A 24,645-nucleotide genomic window follows, 5' to 3' on the forward strand; every position below is an offset into this window, starting at 1 on the left:
AAACAGAATCATTTCCAGGAGTGAACTAATGATAGATGACAAAGTTGAGGTAAATAGCAGCAGATCAAATGGCATAGACAACAGAACACGAGGAAAATTTGGTGGTGATGACCAAAGAAATGGAGGGGGGGGGGTAAATCAGTGTCTGTGGATTGGATTGGTTGGTTGTTTTACAGCATAACAACCCTTTTCAGGTTATTTAATGCCGAATCCAGTGATTTTGAAGAAAAAAATTTTTAATAGAATATGTTTCTTTTTTTTCAAGTAACAGGTACTACAACTCCGGGTTAGAGTGGACCTGGGAGCAATGGCAATTAAAGGGTGGCTCCACACTCCCCAAAGCCCGCAAGCTGGGGCCTCACTATCGGATATAGTTTAAGGTCATATCCTGGACCAATGCCTGTGGAAGCCATGCAAATGACGCCACCGATAATGAGAGTTGTCTGTGAAAGTACAAAACATATTGCCAATAATGAAAACTTTGATAATTACTTCGCATCAAATGTTACACCGATATCTCCATCTGCAGTCACTTAGAAGATTTATGTAAGATAAGTTAAATCATTAGCTAACTTTACTCCCCCCCCCCAAAAAAAAATAAACTTAGTCTCAGCGAACGTCTCCTTGTGTACTTCTGCATGAAAAGACCAATTGCACAATACACGAAGCAAAGAGATGACTAGTTTACAATCTGCATGAAGTGTCCCACGTATCATAAAAATAAATTCATTCAAACTGATGGTCCTTTCCAGCATCATTCCGGTCCACATATTTGAAAAGAGACTGACTCAATTCAGATGTATTTTTTTTTTTTAATTATTTCACACACACACAAATATATATATTAGGTTGAGAAGAAAGTTCTTGCAGAATTTTTAATTTTGATTTCAAATGATGTATTTTCAAATAAGTTTTTGTTATAATACCTTTATTTTATATATCATTTTAAAGAGTGTTTTTTACTTTATCTAATCATTTAATTTACAATTTAAAACAATTGTCTTTTCAGAACATTAGATACAAGATGGAAAAAAAGAAAATTCACAGAATTTTTGCTTTCAATTAAAGCTGCTGAAACAGCTTGCAATATCAACAAAGCGTTTGGTCTAGGAACCACAACTGAATGCACAACACAATGGTGGTTCAACATTTTGTGATGACTACAAGAGTCTTGAAAATGATGAGTATAGTGATCAGCCATTCGATGTTGGCAATGATAAATTAAGAACCTTAGCTGAAGCCAATCTATGCACAAATGTTAAAACTTGTTTCTGAATTAGATGTAGCATATACGACGATTTCTAGCTACTTAAGAAAGATTGGAAAGATAAAAGACTTGATAAATGGTGCCTCACAAATTGAACGAAAACCAGAAGAAATGCCATAATGAAGTGTCATCTTCCTTTCTTTTACTCAACAAGAATGACCCGTTTCTCAACTGGGGTTTGACTTATGATGAAAAGTGGGTTCTTTACAACTAGTGATGGCCAATTCAGTGGTTAGATGCCGATGACGCTCCACGACATTTCCCGAAAACAGTTACACCAAAGTAAGGTCATGTTGACTGTTTGGTGGTCTGCAACCGGCATCATCTATTATTTTTTGAATGCAGGCAAAACCATTACAGTATTGAAGTACTGCCAACAAATGGATGAAATGTATCAGAAACTTCGACAACACCCAGCTTTAGTCAACAGAAAAAGGCCCAATTCTCCTCCATGACAATGCCTGATGCACATTGGTAAACAAACCCAGCAAAAGTTGAACTAATTGGGCTATGAAACTGCTTCTGCCGCCATACTCTCCAAACCTCTCACCTACTGACTACGACTTTTCCAAGCTTCGACAACTTTGTGAGAGAAATGCTTCAAAAACTTAAGCGATATCAAAAACGCCTTCAGCGACTTCACCGCCACTAGAATGCAAGATTTTTACATTACTGGCATAAATACACTTGTTTTGCTTTAGCAAAAGTGTTTTGATTCTGACGAAGCTTATTTCAATCAATATAATTTTGTTCGGGCCGAGATATGTTTATTTGAATTTAAAAGTTAAAACCGCAAGAACTATTTTGTTAACCTGATAATATATATTATTTCCCATTGCTCTACATTATCAACCCATATTTCCTGAATAACAAATAATAGCACACTCAACCATGAAATTAAACCACAACAAACAACTAAAGATTTATTGCACTACAAAGAATACAAAACAATAAAAACGGGGGGGGGGGCATTAGACAGATATCAAAACAATTAAAATAACCAAAGCAAAACCCAAATAATGATAAGTACATAAAACTTTAAAAAAAACAATTTAAAGTAGGAAAAGAAAAATGGAAGTAATCTGATATACTGTAATACACAACTGAAAATTTGATTAACAAACAAGCAAAGTGAATGAACTGAGCCGGTCTTGCTTTTAGTTCAGTCATCCTGATAATGTGGTGTATTAAATTTTTTTGTAACAAACCTCAATTCTCTTATGTGTCAAATATTGATAATCAATATATGTTCATTGTTGAGTTAGTTTTGGCATCTCTGGGGGAAAACAAATGTGTTGTCTGACAATGTTCGGATTATTTTATTTTTTATTATTTAGAAGAAATATCTCATCAATGTTAAATAAACAAAACTGTCATTTAATAGTTCATGTGTTGAAAGGGTTGATCAGTAGGAATATGGTCTGGGAGACTAAGAACACTAGACATATTCTCTTAGGTCAGCCTCAATAAGATTTTGGTAGCTGCCAAGTACATGAGAGAAAGAGAGAGGCAGACAGAGGAAAAGAGAAGAAAGGCAGGCAGAGACAGAGAAAGAGACAAAGAGAGACGCAGGCCAGAGACGGACTAGAGAAAGAGAGAGACAGGCAGAGAGACTAGAGACAAGAGAGGCAAAGACAAATTAGAGCCCACATAAAGGGAGACAGATTAGAACAGAGAGGGAGGGAGAAAGGGGCAGGCAGAGAGGGAGGGAGAAAGGGGCAGGCAGAGAGGGAGGGAGAAAGGGGCAGGCAGAGAGGGAGGGAGAAAGGGGCAGGCAGAGAGGGAGGGAGAAAGGGGCAGGCAGAGAGGGAGGGAGAAAGGGGCAGGCAGAGAGGGAGGGAGAAAGGGGCAGGCAGAGAGGGAGGGAGAAAGGGGCAGTCAGAGAGAGAGGGAGAAAGGGGCAGGCAGAGAGGGAGGGAGAAAGGGACAGGCAGAGAGGGAGGGAGAAAGGGGCAGGCAGAGAGGGAGGGAGAAAGGGACAGGCAGAGAGGGAGGGAGAAAGGGACAGGCAGAGAGGGCGGGAGAAAGGGACAGGCAGAGAGGGAGGGAGAAAGGGACAGGCAGAGAGGGAGGGAGAAAGGGACAGGCAGAGAGGGAGGGAGAAAGGGACAGGCAGAGAGGGAGGGAGAAAGGGACAGGCAGAGAGGGAGGGAGAAAGGGACAGGCAGAGAGGGAGGGAGAAAGGGACAGGCAGAGAGGGAGGGAGAAAGGGACAGGCAGAGAGGGAGGGAGAAAGGGACAGGCAGAGAGGGAGGGAGAAAGGGACAGGCAGAGAGGGAGGGAGAAAGGGACAGGCAGAGAGGGAGGGAGAAAGGGACAGGCAGAGAGGGAGGGAGAAAGGGACAGGCAGAGAGGGAGGGAGAAAGGGACAGGCAGAGAGGGCGGGAGAAAGGGACAGGCAGAGAGGGAGGGAGAAAGGGACAGGCAGAGAGGGCGGGAGAAAGGGACAGGCAGAGAGGGAGGGAGAAAGGGACAGGCAGAGAAGGGGGGGGGGAGAAAGGGACAGGCAGAAAGGGAGGGAGAAAGAGACAGGCAGAGAGGGAGGGAGAAAGAGACAGGCAGAGAGGGAGGGAGAAAGAGACAGGCAGAGAGGGAGGGAGAAAGAGACAGGCAGAGAGGGAGGAAAGAGGGAGGGAGAGAGAGAGGGAGGGAGATAAGAGACAGACAAAGATGCAGAGAGAAAACAGTGAGAAAGATACAGAGCAAGATATAGAGAAGGAGAGAAACAGACCAACATGTTCATATAATCCAAAGCAATGATTATCTACTAACACTATTAACATTGCTATTTATACCATTTTTTATTTCACATTTAAATCATACATTATGATAATTTAATTCATGAATAAAGACTTAATTATTAGTAATAAAAATGTCAGGAAAAACAACTTTCGTCATAGTTCCCCTAACTATTTATTTTTTATTTGAAGCTTATATATCAGATTAGTGGTAAGGACTGTATGCCACAAGGCCATTAGTGCCTTTGCGGGGGTTTAATAATGGCCGCACACTTTAATTCAACTTGACCTTGCATCACATTTAACCCTTGTGGGGAGGCAGGTAAATAGGATCACAGCAGAAAGTTTATGAGTGAAGATTATTTATGTAAGAACGGGTTGGTTTAAAGGGGAGATGATTCGCTTTAATTTCAATTATAACCTGAAAGATAAAAATGGAGGAAGGCAAATATCCCACAACCTTTGACAATAAGCACAATAGACTTACCTCATCTCTAAAACGGCAAGAAAACTGCAGGAGGGAAAATGTAAAGTAGCAACAAATAAGAGTTGGAAAGTAACATTTAATAAAAATAAATTTTTGTCTTTTAGCTGGACAAGATATGAAGACAAAAAAAAAAGCATTCATTTTATAAAGCAATATACGATATGCCACATTATTATCAATATAGGTCATGCAGAAATAATTTTTTTTTTATTAGTTTATAGAAGATTCCTGTGAGTGCCTCTTAAACTTTATTTTTAAATATCTCCAAGGATATATATTATTCCTGAATTGGAATTCATTTTTGAGATGAGCATTATATATATTAATTTATTTTTATTTTGGGCTATTATTCTCATCTTTATTGGTTCTTGTTTTTCACAACGTTTCGGCCAACTATTCCTCTGGCCTTCATCAGGTGGTAACCGCGATGGATAAGAACTTTGAATCTCCTAACTGCATTCTCAGAAATCACTGCCATCCGTAGTTGTCGTCGTCTCACCACGTTTTGGCCAAGTAAACCTCTGGCACGCTTTGGGTAGGATTGAAACCGCTAGTGGATGGCAGTGATTGCTGAGAATGCAGTTAGGAGATTCAAAGTTCCTATCCGTCGCGGTTACCACCTGATGAAGGCCAGAGGAATAGTTGGCTGAAACATCGTGAAAAACAACAACCAATAAAGATGAAAACAACAACCAATAAAGATGAGAATAATAGTCTGAAATAAAAATAAATATCTCCAAGGATCTCCAAGAGATTTTCAGGGAATCAGACACACTTAAATTTAAAATAGCATTTTCTTTGGTCTTCCATGCTTAAGTGTGAAATAATATTTCTTTGGTCTGTTATGCTCAAGTGTGAAATAATATTTCTTTGGTCTGTTATGCTCAAGTGTGAAATAATATTTCTTTGGTCTGTTATGCTCAAGTGTGAAATAATATTTCTTGGGTCTGTTATGCTCAAGTGTGAAATAATATTTCTTGGGTCTGTTATGCTCAAGTGTGAAATAATATTTCTTGGGTCTGTTATGCTCAAGTGTGAAATAATATTTCTTGGGTCTGTTATGCTCAAGTGTGAAATAATATTTCTTGGGTCTGTTATGCTCAAGTGTGAAATAATATTTCTTGGGTCTGTTATGCTCAAGTGTGAAATAATATTTCTTGGGTCTGTTATGCTCAAGTGTGAAATAATATTTCTTGGGTCTGTTATGCTCAAGTGTGAAATAATATTTCTTGGGTCTGTTATGCTCAAGTGTGAAATAATATTTCTTGGGTCTGTTATGCTCAAGTGTGAAATAATATTTCTTGGGTCTGTTATGCTCAAGTGTGAAATAATATTTCTTTGGTCTGTTATGCTCAAGTGTGAAATAATATTTCTTTGGTCTGTTATGCTCAAGTGTGAAATAATATTTCTTTGGTCTGTTATGCTCAAGTGTGAAATAATATTTCTTTGGTCTGTTATGCTCAAGTGTGAAATAATATTTCTTTGGTCTGTTATGCTCAAGTGTGAAATAATATTTCTTTGGTCTGTTATGCTCAAGTGTGAAATAATATTTCTTTGGTCTGTTATGCTCAAGTGTGAAATAATATTTCTTTGGTCTCTCATGCTTAAGTGTGAAATAATATTTCTTTGGTCTCTCATGCTTAAGTGTGAAATAATATTTCTTTGGTCTGTTATGCTCAAGTGTGAAATAATATTTCTTTGGTCTGTTATGCTCAAGTGTGAAATAATATTTCTTTGGTCTGCCATGCTTAAGTGTGAAATAATATTTCTTTGGTCTGCCATGCTTAAGTGTGAAATACCATTCTCTTTGGTTGATGATTCTTAAGCTTAAAAGTTTATTTGTACCAAGTAGGATGTAGTTGCAGAAAAGATTGAATTTTATTAACTATTCCATCGGTAGTATGGGGTGATGGTGGAGTTGTAACATTCTATTTCAGATCGACCGAAGAATATAAACAGAAGCCACCCATAGAAATTATCAAACATATCAAAATCTTATTTGAAATTATGTCTAACAGACAATGAATATATTATTTCAGACTTATGTGACAAACTAAAGAAAATTCCATTTCAAATTAATTGCAATATCTCTGAGCTAAACGAAAAATGTACTTTTTTTTACTGGGTTTGAAAGATAACTTCGAAACATTTTTTGAAAATAAAGTTTTAAAGTTTCAGAACGTTAAAAGTATACAGGTCAGTAGAAAATTTAATTATAATGTGTTTGGTAAAAACTATTTGTTGTATGTTTATTTTCGATTTCTCATCTGGTTCACTCTAAAATAAAGAGTACTTAAATTGTTTTCTGTAGTTTTCAAAATCTCCACTAAAATAAACGTAGTTTTGATTATGCTAAGTGGGTAAAGTGTACATACATTGAACCGTTACTCACCATCAGTTGATGGTTGGAGATGAAAGTAGATTTCATTGCTCAATATGAAAAAGCATTCTTTGAGTGAAGCAAACTTTACTTACAAACAATTATCTTTATAATTTATACGTGGAGTAAGAATTTCTTTCAGTCTTTACATAAAACTAACTCAGCGGCCATTTTCCTTCTAGGGTACTGTGTCTACACTTTGTGTTATATACCATATATTAATTCCTTTGTTAATAGATTAAATTCACGTTATTATACAAAAAGAAAACAAACTGAAGTGAGCAGTTTACCTTAGTCATAAATCAGCAGAGACAAGAGAGCATTCAGCTAGACAACTGTCAGCAAAAATATAATGCTGACTTTGCTTTAGAAAAATCATGTTGTAAAGATGGTAACCTTCAAGATGAAGCTGACAGTCAACAGCCGACAACAACAATGAATTAATAATGTTAGTCGAAGCAGATTAAAAGCAGAGAAATGTTTGAGTATTTGTTGAAAATTGAAGTCGAACTTCCTGACAACCTCAAGTAGGTAAAGGTCAATAATTTTTACAAAATTCCACAAGAATTATTTATTTGGGGGGAGTTATATTGATCTTACTATTGGTAATAGTAGTAGAAATGTTGAGGGAAAGAAGTACAGCTTTTGGAACCATTCCTCTAACTATTGATTTCTTATTGAGAGCTCATCTATAAGATCAGGAATCATAATTATTCGTGGCGAGACGATTCCAATATTTATTCCTGATTCCGATACAATTTCCGATTCTTTTACAATCCTTTAACATGTAGACTTGTTTTTAATTATTTTCTTTCCCGATTACCATAAAAACGCATGTATTATATGCATATATTTTCACAGCTGTAAACCACACACTTTTGGAGTGATCTATAGATTTTAATTTAATTAGTATAAGTTGGTGCAAAAAAAATGTAGTTTTCTTATATATATATATACATAAATAAAACGGCATTATTTTTGCACCAACGTAATAATTTAAAATCTATAAATATTTATCGTTTTATCTTTAGTACGAGCAGTGGAAACTAAAGTTTTAAATAAAATAAAAAATAAAAGAATTACAATTAAAAGTAATCATTTTTTTGGCATCAGAAAATAAACACTATTTTTACTAATTCCCTCAAAATTCTGATTTTTTTTTTATTTCCGATTCTGCTTAATCGTCCCAACACTAATAATCATATGCTAATAAGGCCCTCATATGTACTCTTGTGGGATTCAATAATGTCTACACACTTGATCTTGTGTCATGTTCAACTCTTGAGGGGACGCAAGTAAATGGGAGCACAACAGAAAGTTATGGGGTAAAAAAAATTGTATATGCCATAATTGCGTAGACAAACTGGTTCTCATCAGATCACCGAAGTTAAGCAACGTTGAGTCTGGTTAGCACCAGATGAGTGACCATTTGAGAATTCTAGGCGCTGTATATGCTCTCCGCTTATCTCGCCATTTGTTTCCCGTCATACACTTCACTTGCCACTAGTATTTAACAATGTCGACTCCGGAGAGGTGTGGTTGGAGATTGCGCACCTCCTGCCACAAAAATTTCACGCGCAGCACCCCTTCGAGGGTGTCCATAGTCTGTTAAAGACTGAAGGAGCCCTTTTATTCTTTAATTATTCTGTTGGGGTTGCAATTTTAACATTGTCCAACTCTTTATGCCCCACCTCCCACAGCTTATATCAAGTGGATTACCTCATTCCATGTCCGACCCGGCCAAAGGCTGATATCCTACTATTCAAACCAATCAACTAAACCCCACGTCTATATCTAAAACTATCTTTCTAATTTATTATGTCATCTGAAGGTTATCACATAACTCATTTGTTGTTATTCCCACATTCCAAACTGGCCTCTTGATTGCAAATTCCTCTTCCAAGTGAAAACAATTGCAAGAATAAAATTCCATTCTATCAAGTTAACATTCCTTACTAGCATTCCTGATTCATATTTTTTAAACATTCTATTTTCTTAACATCAACAACGATTATAATAATAATCATTCAGATTACTTAGCATTCTCCGACAATGCTCTACATGATAGTCTGTGCCAATCAGAGATTGGATTTAAGTGAAGTACCTATATATTTCTCAAAATTCTGGAAGCGTCGAAGGTGTCTATAGTGAGTTGTATGGTCTACACAAAAAGTAAACTCATTTCAGCTAATAACAGCAAAATGGTTGACTGCAAAGAATTATTGTCAAAAAGTTATCCGGGCGAACTAAAAACTGCCGTGTATGCATCCAATATTTGTCAACTGAAAAAGTTCAATACTACTACACAGACGTCAATCAGACGTCTCATCTACCATTTTGTGAAAGCATAACAGATGTGACTACAAAATATTACCTCACCCACCATATTCACTGGATATCTCTCCCACTGACTATCATTTCTTGAAGGATTTCAAAATGCTCTGAAAGTGAAATACCTAAACTTGTTTCTGTGTGGCAAAAAATCATATATTCCACTTTCACGAAATTCTGAAATCTTTCAAGTGGTAGTCAGTAGGAGAGACATCTGCCAACTAAGGTGGGTAAGGCAAATTTCATAGAAACACGGTTTAAGCTTCCATAAAGTAATTTTTATTTTCATTAATACAATTAACTTTGAGCTGATTTAAAAGAATTCTAAATTAAAAGTAAAAAATAGTTAAAGTTAATACAAACATTTATGTGGTTACATAAATAATTTGCTTCTGCTGCCAAGTTTATAATAAACAAAATCGTTTGTGGATATATGTGATACATCAGAAAGTTTGATGTTTTAATAGAACTTACGTTGGAGAAATTTTCAGCTTCAATAGATCCACAAAATTAATGATAAAGTTTATAATTTAGAAAAATTATTGGTTCTTGTCGAGAATTCCCCTTATATTATAAAAAAAAAAAAAAAAGAAATATCCGTATGATGAAATTAAAATATCATATTCCAAAATTCATGTGAACTAATCAAGTAGTTTTAATTTTATAAAGAAAATCGTTTTTAAGTGATTAATAGGAATTTGTAACATCACATAAGCGGTTAACAGGAATTATAACAAATCTAGTAAGCATAAAGTATTGTCAAGTTATCTCCCTTATTTTATGGAGCTTTCTCTTTTTTTTTTTCCTTCAAAATTAGCGAACAAGACTCTCTCCTGATACTCATAAATTTGATCTCCTTATTTAAAATTAAACCTATTAGATCGATTTACGTGATTTTTAGAATATGATATTTTCATTTCATCATAGGTACGTACATCATACAGAGTCTTCTTGATTTTTGTTTTTCAATATAGGGGAATTCTTTTTCAGTCTACTGCAATTTCTACTTGTATGAAGCGCTATCAAATCTATATTTAGAGTGAAAAACTGCATTTGCATACAAGAACGGAAGCAGTGCATGATATTAAAATGAAATTAGTAAATATATATAGGTATTAAAAAAAAAAAAAAAAAAAAAAAAACTTGTGCAAACTTTACCTTTTCCTTTGCTTCCTTCTTGAACGCGTACTAACCCCTTCGGAAGGAGATCCTTCATCAATTGTCAAGTTAGCTTTAGCTGAACGAGTATCTATTCCATCAGCTTCCATTTCTTGCCCAGCATCTAACTCCTGACCAGCAAGCATCATATCACTGGAAGGTTTGTAATCCTATAAAGTAAATAAGACACAAACACTTAAAACAAGCAACAATTTTTTTTTTTACTTAAATATGAAATAACTAATCGCTTTTTATATATTGCAAAAAAAAAAAAAAAAAAAAAAAAAAAAAAAGTAATAGGAAAAGTGAATAAGAATTATAATCTTTTTTCCCCACTGAGGGAGGAGTCACTGTTTATCAAGGCTAAAAGGCCACTCAAGGATAAGGCTTAATGAGTGTCAGGCAGACAGTAAGACAACACTGATAATCGGTAATGACGGAACTTGAGTGGGGTTTTACTATACAAGACGATGGTTCAACAGGAACTTATTTACATTAGACTTGAAAACAACCATACTATTGTCAACTGGAAAGCAGACTCACAGTATTATGTTCCACAGACAAGTGGACAGTTCCATGAAAGAAACATCGCTCATGTAATTTTTGTTTAGTTTTAAGCACAGATAAAGAGTAAAGGAAATTATTGAGAGTGGTTGTAGCTCAATGAGTATTTGTTGCAAAAGTTTTGCAGGCGGGGGGGGGGGGGTATAGATTAGACCGAAGCTTAGTTAAGCACTTGCCATGAAAATAGTGATAGAGCAAAGATAGTTACCTCCCTGCTACGTTGTCTTCTGTGAGGTTTGGTTTGGTTGTTTTACGGCATATCAACCCTTTTTGGGTTATTTAATACTGAACCCAATTATTTTGGAAATAGTATTCATGTTGCATCCAGTTATTTTGTGGAAGGTTTTTATTCTTCAAGCTTTTTGTATATTCACTCGCTAGTTTGTAGTGTTTGGCTTGGTCGTTTTATAGAGGATTTTTGTTTCCTGCCCTGCAGATTTTTTTTTTTTTTTTTTTTTTTTTTTTTTTGCATAGGTATCACCACTTATCAAGGCACAGAGGCCACTCGAGGATAAGGGTTAAAAAGTGTACAGTAGTCAATTGGACAACATAGTAATTGTTAGTAATGGAAATTCGGTAAATTTGTTAACTTAAGTGGAACGGCTCATCAAGAACTTGTTTACGTTGGACTTGAAGACAACCATATTGTAGTCAGCTGGAAAGCAGGAAAATGGAAGAAAGTTCCACAGGCATGCAGTTCTAAGAAAAAAAGCATTGTTCATGGAATCTACGTTTAGGTACAGATAAAAAGTGGAGGGAATTATTGATAGTGTTTTCAGCTAGACAAGTGTTTCTTGTGAAAGTTTGGTGAGAGGGACCATAGATTGAAGCTCAGTCGAGCACTTGCCATGAAAATAACGATAAAGCAGAGACAATCTCGCAACATCTGTTCTGTGAGAAAGAGGTTGCAGGGAAGAAAGGACACTCCTTACAAGGCTACAAAGTCTATTTTGAACTCTATCAAGGCAGGATAAGTCCTTTCTAGCAGCTCCTGCCCAGATGTGGCAACAGTACTCCATCCTTGGACATACTTGGCTCTTATATAGATAGAGAATTGCATCAGCAGTGAGATGTCTACTGGATCGATAGAAGGATCCATGAATGATTTTTGTAATAAGAGACAGGAAAAAGGGTTACAGTATTAATGTTTAGGACATTTTAAGTTAGGAAACCAGTCAGGAAGTTGGGGAGATAGAAAGAGAAAGGGCGATGAAGGAAAAAGGGGGGAGGTGCGATGAAGGAAAAGGAGGGGAGGTGCGATGAAGGAAAAGGAGGGGAGGTGCGATGAAGGAAAAGGAGGGGAGGTGCGATGAAGGAAAAGGAGGGGAGGTGCGATGAAGGAAAAGGAGGGGAGGTGCGATGAAGGAAAAGGAGGGGAGGTGCGATGAAGGAAAAGGAGGGGAGGTGCGATGAAGGAAAAGGAGGGGAGGTGCGATGAAGGAAAAGGAGGGGAGGTGCGATGAAGGAAAAGGAGGGGAGGTGCGATGAAGGAAAAGGAGGGGAGGTGCGATGAAGGAAAAGGAGGGGAGGTGTGATGAAGGAGGGGAGGTGTGATGAAGGAAAAGGGGGGAAGGTGGGTTGTTGTCTTTGTTTTTGCAGAACATAATTAAGTTTTGCAAAAGGAAGTAGAAAAACAAAAAGCATCATTGTTAGCTGCATTTCGTCTCAGGAAGCCGATATCTTCAGATCGGCCTAATCTGGTAGCACCAGTCTTCTGTAAAAAAGAGACATAGTAAGGAGGTAAAAAGGTCCTTACCCACTAGTTTTTAAAACAAGATGTCAGACGTGTGGGCTCCATTTGGTTTGGTTTACAGCATATCAACCTCTTATGGATTATTTAATGCCAAAACATTAGTTGTGGTATGGTGGATGAAAGTTAAATGCTGCCAATAAACTTTTCGACTTTATCGTGTTATATAACTTTGTTGGTCTTAGAAATCTAAAAATTTTATTTGGGGTCGACCTTGTTGAAGATCTCTTTCAGGCTATTTTCCTTGGTAATATCTCAGTCGGATCTGTTCAAAGTCTATACAGACCATTAATAAATGATGCACTGTGTAAGGTTCTTAGCATGAAATGCAAATTGATACTTCTTCCCCTTTCAGTATGTATGAGTGAGTGGCATACGTGTGTCCTATTCAAAGCCTAGGCATTACCACCTCTTTTCTGTTTGACATCCTTTTATTGTATCGCTTATTTTGATCCTTTGTGTCATTTGATGTCATTTATTGTCGTTCAAAGATGCCTACAAGTTGGATCTAAATAATATTGAAGTGGACATATCTATTTTTGATTTTGACTAGCCAATTTTCATTCATTATTGTTGTAATGTAGTACACATTTACACACGTAGACCCAACACATTGTAGCAGAGTACATCGCAAGGAACATAGGACAAGTAATAACTTTTTTTTGTTGTTACAATGACATTTATTCCCAGGTACTCCCCCCTCCAAAAAACAGTGATTATACTCCTCCTCTCTAACATTTCTCCTCTCGAATGTGCTCCGTCAGTTGGATGTTATTTTTTATAGTCTTTTTCTTTATCTTTACAGTGACGTCATTTCACATGCGTCCACATTGTTACATTGTTGCTTGGTTTGTTTAGGTTGTTCTGGTTTACGGCACATCAACCCTTTTTGGGTTATTTAATGCCAAATCCAGTAATTTTGGAAAAAAGTTTTTTCGCTTCAAGTTCTTGTTATCTTTAAGTATTGATGGTGTTTGGTTTGCTTTTTATTGTTTTTGTTTCTGATTGAAGAACATGATTGAGTTTTGCAAAGGGAAACCCTACTCATTAAAACTTTTTTTTTTTTGGCTTCTTGACATCCTTTTATTGATATCTCTTATTTTGATCATTTCTGCTGCTTGATGCAATTTAGTGTCTACACAGGAGTTCCAGGATTCCTGACACTTTTTGAAGATATGTATTTGTTTTAAGTTTTAAGTGATGAATTTTTCCATATTATGAGGTTTAGTTCTAACGACTCATTTGCGGCTTTAATGGATTTTTTTCACTCACGTAGATACGGATATGGTCTGAAGATCATGTCTTCATTCACTGTTAAATTATCTGGTTCAGTATTTTTCTAATCAGGAATCTGGGTAGTCATCGCATTTGGAATAAAACATTTTGATTGTAATTATGTTTAAAATTTTACTAAAAGTGTGTAGTACAGTAATTTTTTTTTTTTATAAAATAAGATATGACACAAGACCAAAATTGGATGGGTGGGGGCTGCTATCTCATCCTCTTGATCTATTTCTTAAACTAGTTTCAGCCACATTAACTATGGATAAAACCAATGTTTTGATATGTTTTGATAATTTAAAGGTTGAGACAAAAATTAAAATATAAACATTTTATGGTCTGCATTTTTAAATATGCCAGATAATAAACAATAATTATGATTTAGATGGTCACAATATATATAGCCTAGGGGTGTGGATAAACATTGCATTTGGAATGCAGCCATGATTATTTTGATAATTTCTAGGTTGAGACAAAAATTAAAATATAAACATTTTATTTGTATTTTAAGATATTTGGATTGAATTAAGAAAAACAGTTTTCACAATTATGTCACTTATCAAAAGAGAAGTGAGAAAAACAGGAGAAGACTTGCGATCGAAGTGAGCAGATGTTCCACCTTTTGATCCCTGCAGCAACGAATGGGGAGTTGACTATCTATAAAGCTAAGTGTACCAAGAGAATGTGGACATTTTATTGCAATTAATTGTAAGCTCTGAAACACATTTCTAGCTTCAATTCTTCATTTGTACTATGAGATTTTTTTCAATTTTAGGACATAACTTTCTAAATAGCATCAATACCAAAAGTCTTTAAATCTTCTAGACACAGTATAAACACAGTATCACTAAGGAAAGAGCATTTGACTACATTGCCAATATTTGATTCATATTGCTGGTTTGGGATTGGGATTTGACTACATTGCCAATATTTGATTCATATTGCTGGTTTGGGATTGAAGAAATTTGAATTGTCTTCCAGCAGAGAATTATCAAACACTGCTACAAGTTTGTTTAAAAAAAAAAAAAAAAAAAAAAAAAAAATCAACACAAATTGGGAGGTCAAAAGTTTAAACAAAAATACTACAAATAAGTAATAATTACTTACGTCAGGTGTAGGGGTGCATGGAGGACTGAGCTCTTTACCCTCAGCTTTTTCTAAATCAGCATTAATGTCTTCTGCATCTTTCCACAATCCATAGCGCTAAAAAAAAAGCAATTCAATCTTAAAAGGTTTAAATTTTTTAAATCGATAATTTTGAATAATGTACTGCAACGTAGGGAGCAATATGGCATAATCACAATGACACACTGGTTTTTATTAAATCACCGAATTTAAGCCACAGTGAGCCTGGTCAGTACCAGATGAGTGACCATTTGAGAATATCAGGTGCCATATGTAGGAGGACGTTGGCACCTCCCTTCAAGAACTGCAAAATTCTAACGTTGTTATCTCCCTTGATCAGGATATACAAGCGGTTGAAGACTGCTTGTAAATTTGATATTCTTAGACCATTCCTACTTCAGAGGAACTCATCTAGGGTGTATACTGCTGTCATAACTTATAAAGCAGCTGCCACATGGATCCACAAGGAAAAAAAGTGAGGGTGACACCTTGTATTGGGGATTGAACCCAGAATGTTCCGCTTACAAGATAGAACTTTGTTATTTTCGTGGAATGACAAAAGTTTATGTTTCTAATTTTTTTTTTTTTTTTTTTTTTTTTTTTTTTTTAATTATTTGGACTACTGTTCTCATGTTCAGTGTTATTTTTGCAATATTTCAGTCAGTGTAATCTGTGTACAAAATTCTGTGCAGATTCACAAGCTCAGTAAGAAAGATTCCTGAATTGGACAAGATACATTGTAAGAAGGTCAGAGGTTACATCGACTGAAAAGTGAAGATAACATTTAAGATGAAAAGTAGTCAGAATATGAATAAATACATTTAAAATACAGCGATGTAACAAATATGTACAAAATTCACTTGTGCAAATAAGTATTCTTTTGTATGGCCAACTTCTTTGAGTTAAAAAAAAAAAAAAAAAAAAAAAAAGAACTCTTCTCCCAGAGCAGAATCAAGTTGGCATCATTATTTGATTAACAAGATTCATGTCTTAGAGAATTGTTAATTATAATCTGAGTGGCAGATGTTTTGAGAGTTAGAGTCATCGGGTTTCGGAAAATTGCGAATTACGATTTGAGTCAGACTTGATTTTTATTTTAAACTTCTCACTAAAACAACTTATTTTCTAGAATTGGATTTTCAGAATGTTTCGTTGATAGGTTTGTTCTTACAAAGTAGATACTTAAATCTAAGCTGGAAATGGTGCAGCATAGTTACCAAGCAAAAAAGTGTGTGGGGAAAAAAAAAAAAAAAACATTAACAAAAAGACTTTCACCAAATGAAAGAAATTTTAATCTATCAGGTTGCATAGGTTTTCACTTTTAACACTAAGTGTTTCTTTTTTTTTTTTTCAGATTTTGTATCATTGCCTCAGGGGCTTGTAAAAAAAAAAATGGGTTCAAGATGGTGCAACTGTGGGAAACTCCACATGGTTACTAGCTACTGGAGTCCGACACTTTGAATTCAGACTGTAATGAAATTGATTAAAATTGAAATTTCAAAGACTTTAAAGCACAAAAATTTATGCAGATAGATAAAAAAAAAAAAATTAACTTTTGTTGCCTTTAGTAATAGTTATTAGTTAAATATTTGTTTTTCCAACACTCCTTTTTTGTTAACTCTAATGCACAATTTCCTTTGAGTTCCTAATATAATCGAATCTGTTTTTAAAAAAATAAAAAATTTAATTTCCAGTTGATTTTCTCAATTTGTATACTCAGTCCAAGAAAGTCTGAATTTTTACTGCAGGAAAATCAACTTAGCAATTACATTTTATATTCTTTAATTATTCCATATATATACTCGACTTTGAAAACATAACTACAAACTAGCAGCCCGGCATTGCAATATGCTTAAATATGATATTTTAATTTATGCAGATTGCACATGTATTATTATAGAATCAATCCTCTATTGATTATTATATATTACAAGGAATAACTTGCCCGGTGGACTAATTCACAAAAAAATTTTAAATAAATAATTATGATAATGTCATTTATCAAATTCTGTCCGTCTTTGTTTATAATATCATGTCAGCTGACATTTGGGCTTGATGATGAATGCCCTTGAAAAGACACTTCTGATTAATGTTTAATTTTAAAATGTGAGAAGGAAGAAATGATTTGCGTCGATTTTAAATGGTACCTCTTCTTTTATCGTAAATTGAACTTATTAATATGAAAAAAAATTAAATAAAATGGTGAGGTACACCTGGGCTTGAACATGGGATCGTTCGATCTGTAGTCGAATGCTCTACCACTGAGCAACATCGTCAATTATAATAAATATGTTTTTTTAAGAAATGATTTACTGAAATTTTATTATCTCTCTTGACTGATGTAACGTAAAATATTCCCTTGTAAAAATTATTCTATTATATCTATAAGAGAGAAAAGCTATTTTTAAGATCAGATTTTTTTTTTATTTTTGATACTTACCGGATGAAAATATGTACAAAACATTTTAGAATACTGCCAGACATATAAATTACCTTTGTCTGAAATTTGCAAAAGTTAGGCTCAGCAGTTTCATAATCTAAGAAGAAGGAATTCACACACAAAGTTACTTTTATATAATAGAGATTAAATGATATCTAAACAGTAAGAAACAAAATAGATGAACGAGACTTACTTTGAGAATTGTCCTGTGAATAAAAAGAATAAGCAGCAATGCAAGATCGTAATTTGCATAATACGTTTTATATTCAATGCCAAGTATCCGAGGAGGCCAGAATGGATTCGGGTTGATGACCTCGATCCAGGGGAAGATTGTAAACTGGAACAAGTACTTCACAACAACCACAGCCTTAAAAAGAAACAAATGCCAATCAAAAATGTTATGTAAAATAAAAATGGTAGGAATTAAAGTGTGGCTGCAATGATTAGATTATTACATATGCTTAATTAATCTGTTCAAATTGGCAATGCAATTTATATAAGATAAATCTATTTGGTTTAGTATGTTTTTTCTAAGTAAGGACTTGGATTAGTCAAATTTGTATGATAAACATACTCTTAACAAAATGAAAACAGCATATTCCAAAAATCATATAAATTGATCAAGTAGTTGTATTTTTATAAGGAAAATCATTTTTAAACGATTAATGGAAATTCATAGACATTAACAACATAAATCTAGTAAGTATGAATTATTTGGGAGTTATCTCCCTTATTTGGTGAGTCTTTTTTTGTTTTTTCAAAAAGGCAACTAAGACATTCACTTCTCAAATATTCATAAAATTTAATTTTCTTAGTTAAAAATAGAACTACTTTATGAATTTACATAATTTTTGGAATATGATTTTTGTTTTATCATAGGTCCATACATCATACAGATTATTCTGTATTTTTGTTTTTAATAGTGGGAGGTGGAATACTGGACAAGAAACAAAATAATAATAGATAATACCTCTGTATAAGTAATAACAGTAACCCAAAATGTTTTGGATGGGCGTGGCACTGACAGCATCCCCCACAGGAACACCATAAGTGGGAGTGGCAAGGACAACAGGCTGGCGGACACCATTTGGTTAAGCACAATCAGGAAATAGCAGACCAATTCCGAACGAGAGATGAGCATGTAGTAAAAGGCAACCAGCAAACGGTAGAGAACAGGCTGCTGCATTTCAAACTCATTTTCTTCATCTTCTTCCATATCGTCAAGGCTTTGAATACAAAAAAAAAATAAATATATAAAAGCATCCATTAGGCTCTTGGAAAATATTAAAGTTTAAGTTATATAAAATATATTTTCAGTGTGCTAAAAACAAATTCAAGATTTCTCAGGTCATGTAAGAAATTTACTGAAGTAAACAAGCTTCTTTATAAATTTATGAGTTGAAAATTCCAGTTTTTCAAAACGGTTTCAATTTCATTCATATTTTTATTTTTTGAGAATGAGCAGAGGATTGCTCAAAATATTAAAATTATAAAATTTAATTTTACATACATTTGTGTTTCATATTTCATATTTTTCTTTTGTGTTTCATATTTCATATTTTTCTTTTGTGTTTCATATTTCATATTTTTATTTTTTGTGTTTCATATTTCATATTTTTATTTTTTGTGTTTCATATTTCATATTTTTCTTTTTTGTTTCATATTTCATATTTTTATTTTTTGTATTTCATATTTCTCTTTATTTCTCAAGTGTGAAGAAATTCATTATCTTTAGCCAAAAAATAGATTATATATATATATATATATATATATATATATATATAAAATAGATAATAAAGCTACATTCCAAAGTTTCATTCATCTTATTTTTTTTATTTCGTTCAACATGTCAAAACTTCCATATATTTTTCACAGCAGCTGTTTTGTTACATAAAATCAATCAGTTATTAATATATATATAATATACTGAATATATTCATCATAGACTCTTCAGAAAGCAGAAATTTACTTACCTCAGAAAGAAAAAATCATATATATATATATATATATATATATATACACATACACACATGCATACAGGAGTCATTCCAAAAATAATGCCTCCTATTTTTTTTAACTCAAAAAGTTGAACAGCTATGAAGACAAGAGTGGTACCTTTAAACCAGGCAACCTTTTGTGTTTCAGAATGTATTTTTTTAAAGATAGTCATAACCATTTTCAATGCATTTTTTTCCAGGAATTCAATGATGCATCTTTTCTTCTAATGCACATCCATGACAGGGGGTTACTTTCTTAGAGTCTCACATCGTCAATATCTACAACAGATCATGAATACATAAGTTTAGTTATAATAACAATGCTATTTGCAATCCCATTTGAAGACCATCTGATCATTCTAGCAATGATGGATGACTCGCGCTAGAAATTTGTTTAAAGTGAAGCTGGTTTACGCAGCCAGTGTCACTTTCTCATTGCTCCAACCAACCTGATCCAACAACAGGACAGGGTCGAGACAGCTGGAAACCACGTGGGATGCAAGAGGTCGATGCCTCTGTTCAGTCTAGAAAAACAAAAGATACCCCCGTAGGGGCAACTGCACATGTAATTGTGAGGCAAGGGTTGTGCAATCCTCAACCACACTTCTCCTGAATCGGCACTTGAGTCCAGTGACAAGGAGAAGTCCAGGACAACTGGAAACAATGCTAAGGTAAGTGGAGAGCACATACAGCACCTGGAAGCCCCAAATGGTCACCCATTTAGTACTGATCAGGTTCAATGTTGCTTAACTTCAGTGATTCAGCGGGAACTGGTGTGTCAATGTGATTATGCCATATTTATGCAGGAGGTGCCAGAAGTGTAAATAATAAACGCCAACAAAACACCTACTCACCTGGTTTTACTGAAAGATTTCTTTACATTAGCATCAGCCTTTGTTGGTGATTCGATGTTAATTGCTATTAAACCATTATCACTGAAAAGCGTTGAGTTATTAAAAGCATTAAAATGTTATTAAAAAAGAAATTAAAAGTGTGCCAAAACATTAAAAAGGCATTAGAAAGTATTTAAAAAGGCATTAAAAATTATTTTAAAATGGCATTAAAAAATTATTAAAAAAAGACATATTTATTCATTTATAAATATTTATTAATATGATTTTGTCTTATGTTTGCAAGACAATTATGAATGGAAAGTTTATTATTTAAAATTTTTGTTTCAAATATTTCAACTTTGTGAAGTGAAAATGAGCTGAAAAGGCCAGATAGTAAGATATAAAATATAAGAGTTGCAAAGTTAAGCAAGAAACTCTTGACTCAATAGATGAAAAGAGTTTTAATCAATGAAGGACCACGAACATCAATCATGGAGATATTTTTAATCATAATTTGACTTTCAGAAAAGCTGATTGGTTAGATTGTTTTATTCATGAAAAAAGTGAGTTTGCAAAGCCAGTTAAATATTAAAAAGTAAGAAAAAATTAGTCTTTTCCTGTTTTCTCTCTATCTTCTCTCTCAAACTAGCTGAAAACACTATCAATAATTCCCCCCACTCTTTATCTGTGCCTAAACCTAAACGTTGATTCCATGAACCAAGTTTTTTTTTCTTAGAACTGCACACCTGTGGAACCTCTCTTCCATTTGCTTGCTTTCCGGCTGACTATAATATGGTCGTCTTCAAGTCCAACGTAAACAAGTTCTTGATGAGCCGTTCCCCTTAAGTAATCCAATTTACCAAATTTTCACTACTAACAATTACTATGTCAGTGTCCCATTGACCACTGTACACTTATTAACCCTTATCCTCGAGTGGCCTCTGAGCCTTGATAAGTGGTGGCTCTTGCATGTTAAAAAAAATAAAACAAAGAAACTAAAGGTTAAATAGTATTTCTAATTGTTACAATAGTCCAATAGTCTCTTGTTTATAAATAAACATTCCAATTTTTTTACTCTTTCCTTTCTTTATCGTTTTCTAGAGAGAGTGATAAATAGTGCATAAAATAGGAGGGGGGCGGTAAAACAATAAAACAACATATAGTAAGAAAGAGAGTTATAGCCACTCGGTAAAATTATTCAAACTGTTCTCATCTTGGATGCTATTTTCGTAGAGTAGTGGCCGACTTAACCTCCTCACTCCTTCATGCGTAACTTGCTGACTCAAGAATTTCTGTCTAACTTGGGAATCTGTATGAAATTTCGGATCGAATGCTTTATTTAATCCGTGACCGTATAGAAATCTTAAGTTATTTATAATTGTATTTTTAGTTTATCAGTCACACTGAGGATTGAACCTTCAGCCTCCAGAAGACTGTCACTTAGAACTGATTTACTCAGCACTTTATCCGTTATGCCATGGATCCTTACATTGCGGGAATAATACCCAAAATTTTGCCAAGATGAGCATAGTGCAACAATCTGTCTATCAAAAGATTAACATGGAAGCCATAGGAACACTTGCTATACGACCTCATTCTGCTCATGGTCAACATAGCGCTCAACAAGACATGCAGAATGATGACTGATAAGCTGAAATTAACCAACTTGCTGTCTGAAGACTGTTCAGAATCAGTCCACCACGGATTTGCTGAGAGATGATAATGAAGATAGAGCATGACAATCAAGAAGTGTCGCAGCGACTACCATCCCACAAAAGCTTCACCACTGTCACAGGAATAACACCAGCACTCTTTCGCCTGTGTCGGTGGAATGAGTCTGTTGAAGATAACACTATTTAGGCTTTTTCGACACTAAAACATGGTCTCCCAGCAGGTTCCAAACTCTCAGAAACAGTGGATAACACTCAACTGGGCCCCGAGTAAAGGTTGTCAAAACATGGAGCAACCTGCACAAGTTAGGCTATGGATAGACGTTCAATGTCTTGGCAGTGCTGACATGCAGACCATTGCACACATCCTCACAGACCGTTCCCTGATCAAAATGTGATCTGATGTGGATCTGAGGGATTCCTTGGACACCAGCCAATGACGGTTCTCAAGATAGAGTTCAACACAATGATGATGAATGAGAAATATTAAAAAGTGACTGAAATTTACTGGAATTTTTTTTTTTTTTCAACCAAAATGTTGAAACTTTAGTTATGATATAATTTTTTTTTTTTAAAGTTGCAATGGAGGAATAGTAACCTGTTTACTTGTCCATAATATGTGTGTGTGTGTGTGTATATTTATAAAAATCGTTTCAGACAGGCCATGAAGCCACTTAATGTAATGACCTTAAAAACAATTTTTTTAAAAATACCTCAAGATCAAAAACTAGCCAATGATATGTGTTAGATGGATAGACTTAGTTGTTTGGCTGCAGTGTTTTATATCTGTGTGTGTGTGGGGGGGGGGGGTAATTTATGATGTACTACTGGATTGTGTGTGATTGTAAGAATTAGGAGTAGATGGAGTAAGTTCAGAAAACTTCTGTCATTACTAAGCAGCAGAGCATTACCACTGTTCACCAAGAAAGAATCTATCAGGCATGTGTACACAATGTGATGATGTATGGAAGTAAAACCTGGTCATGCATGGAGAGAAACAGGAGAATAATATGATGAATCTGTCTTTAAGACAGGTTTAGTTCCGATGACCTCAGAGGAAGGTTAAATCTAGACAGTATGGGGAGATGTGTAAAGAAGAGTACATTTCGTAAGTGCCACTGCGTTGTCGTCCCCTCCCCTTACCATAGCCGGGGGTTGATTTGGTCGCTCACGGATGGATACAGGAGAAAAAGGGACCACAATGCAATTCGACAGAACTCTCTCTTTCTCTTTTTTCACCGGTGAAACCATGGGGTGAGCACACATATTTTACTCTCTCCCTGTAAAAAGAGGGGAGCACCTCCCTCTTCCCCAGCACTAGTTAAGAATACCTAGGGTTAGTTAGCTCTCTAGAAATATGATAATTTAATAGTTAAATGTTATGAATTGTCGTTAACTGGTTTTTTTTTTGTAAAATATTGTGACATATAGTGTAAAACTAAAAAGTTAAGATTTTCTTATATATTACAACTTGTGTTGCGTGTTGTTTAATCTGCCTTGAATGTCATGATGAGGTCGTCACCTTTCTCAGCCAGAACACATCATCAAGAAATGGAGAACCACCAGGAAGAAAAGCCACACCGGATTCCAGGTATGCATTCACTCTTTTAAAAAGACTTCTAAGTAACTAATATGACCCATAGTACATTATGAGTTGGTCACACTAGTGACCGATGCATAGTACCACACTTCAATAGTATAGTCATGTTGAAAAAAAAAAAACTAGAAGGATTCTTGGGTTAGTAAATGAAGAACAGTTGAGGTAGCAGTTTAGCGGGGTAAGCCAAGAAAAACATAAGGGCATGATAAAAATTGACCTAGTGGAAATAGAGATAAAGATCAGGCTAGACATAGGTTACTTTGGAAGTCAATTTCTAAACATCGTTTAAAGCATGCCAGCATGTATAACGGACATTAAACCCTTGATGATTGCAACCACCAGAAGTAATTTGACCTAAAAAACTGGAACAACTCTTTTTCAACCAAATTTTCTACCCACGCTATGAAGAAATGTGCAGAACTAAATCATATGTGTAATAAAATGAAAATGGTCCTTGAATTAGAAAATAGTTAATTAATAAGATGTCCTTTTGTATAGCAATATGCAAATTAGTTAATCTTAGTACGTTGATCACATGAACATGCTTAGTTATTTGAAAACTGAAGTTTCTGTTTTGAATATGTCACTGATTTTGCAATAACTTTATAAAGATTACGAATAATCACTCTTAAAAAAATAAATAAAATAAAAAAATTTTGGATTTTCTCTCCTGGTATCTTTTTGTTGAATAGTTTGGAAGATAAAGAGGGAGATCCAATCACCCAAGCAATTACTCTACGAAAATATGCCATCTGTTCAAATCAGATCTTTCTGAATTTTTTAGATGAGGATTGGTTATTCGTATTATTTGAATTCTTTGAACCACTGTTCTCATTTTGTGTATCATTTAAACAATGCAAGGACCTGTGGCAAAGTGGTTAGAGTACTTGAAAAAAAAAAAAAAAAAAAAAAATCAATCACAATAGTAATATTTTCCTGAAGGTTGAAAGTTCAATTCTCAGTGTGGGCAACCGAAAAATACATTGCAAATTACTTAGGACTTTTATCCCATCATGGCTGGCAG

The 24,645-nt window shown here is 34.7% G+C and overlaps 1 protein-coding gene across 4 annotated transcripts in view; it reads right to left on the reverse strand.

The window, feature by feature from the left end:
- The window catches only part of LOC145277924 (piezo-type mechanosensitive ion channel component 1-like), a 562,742-nt gene that overhangs the window by 109,098 nt on the left and 428,999 nt on the right, over window positions 1-24,645 (reverse strand). For all 4 annotated transcript variants that reach the window (XM_080129998.1, XM_080129997.1, XM_080129996.1 and 1 more), the window contains 6 exons: window positions 20,373-20,453; window positions 18,492-18,747; window positions 17,715-17,888; window positions 15,064-15,159; window positions 10,362-10,531; window positions 4,493-4,516 (listed from right to left, as the gene is read on the reverse strand). In XM_080129998.1, coding sequence (XP_079986124.1) covers window positions 4,493-4,516; window positions 10,362-10,531; window positions 15,064-15,159; window positions 17,715-17,888; window positions 18,492-18,747; window positions 20,373-20,453 — 801 coding nt within the window. The remainder of the gene's footprint in view (window positions 1-4,492; window positions 4,517-10,361; window positions 10,532-15,063; window positions 15,160-17,714; window positions 17,889-18,491; window positions 18,748-20,372; window positions 20,454-24,645) is intronic.

The sequence above is a fragment of the Euprymna scolopes genome, chromosome 6, assembly GCF_053919585.1.
Source record: "Euprymna scolopes isolate OS-2025 chromosome 6, ASM5391958v1, whole genome shotgun sequence".
NCBI classification, from domain to species: Eukaryota; Metazoa; Mollusca; class Cephalopoda; order Sepiida; family Sepiolidae; genus Euprymna; species Euprymna scolopes.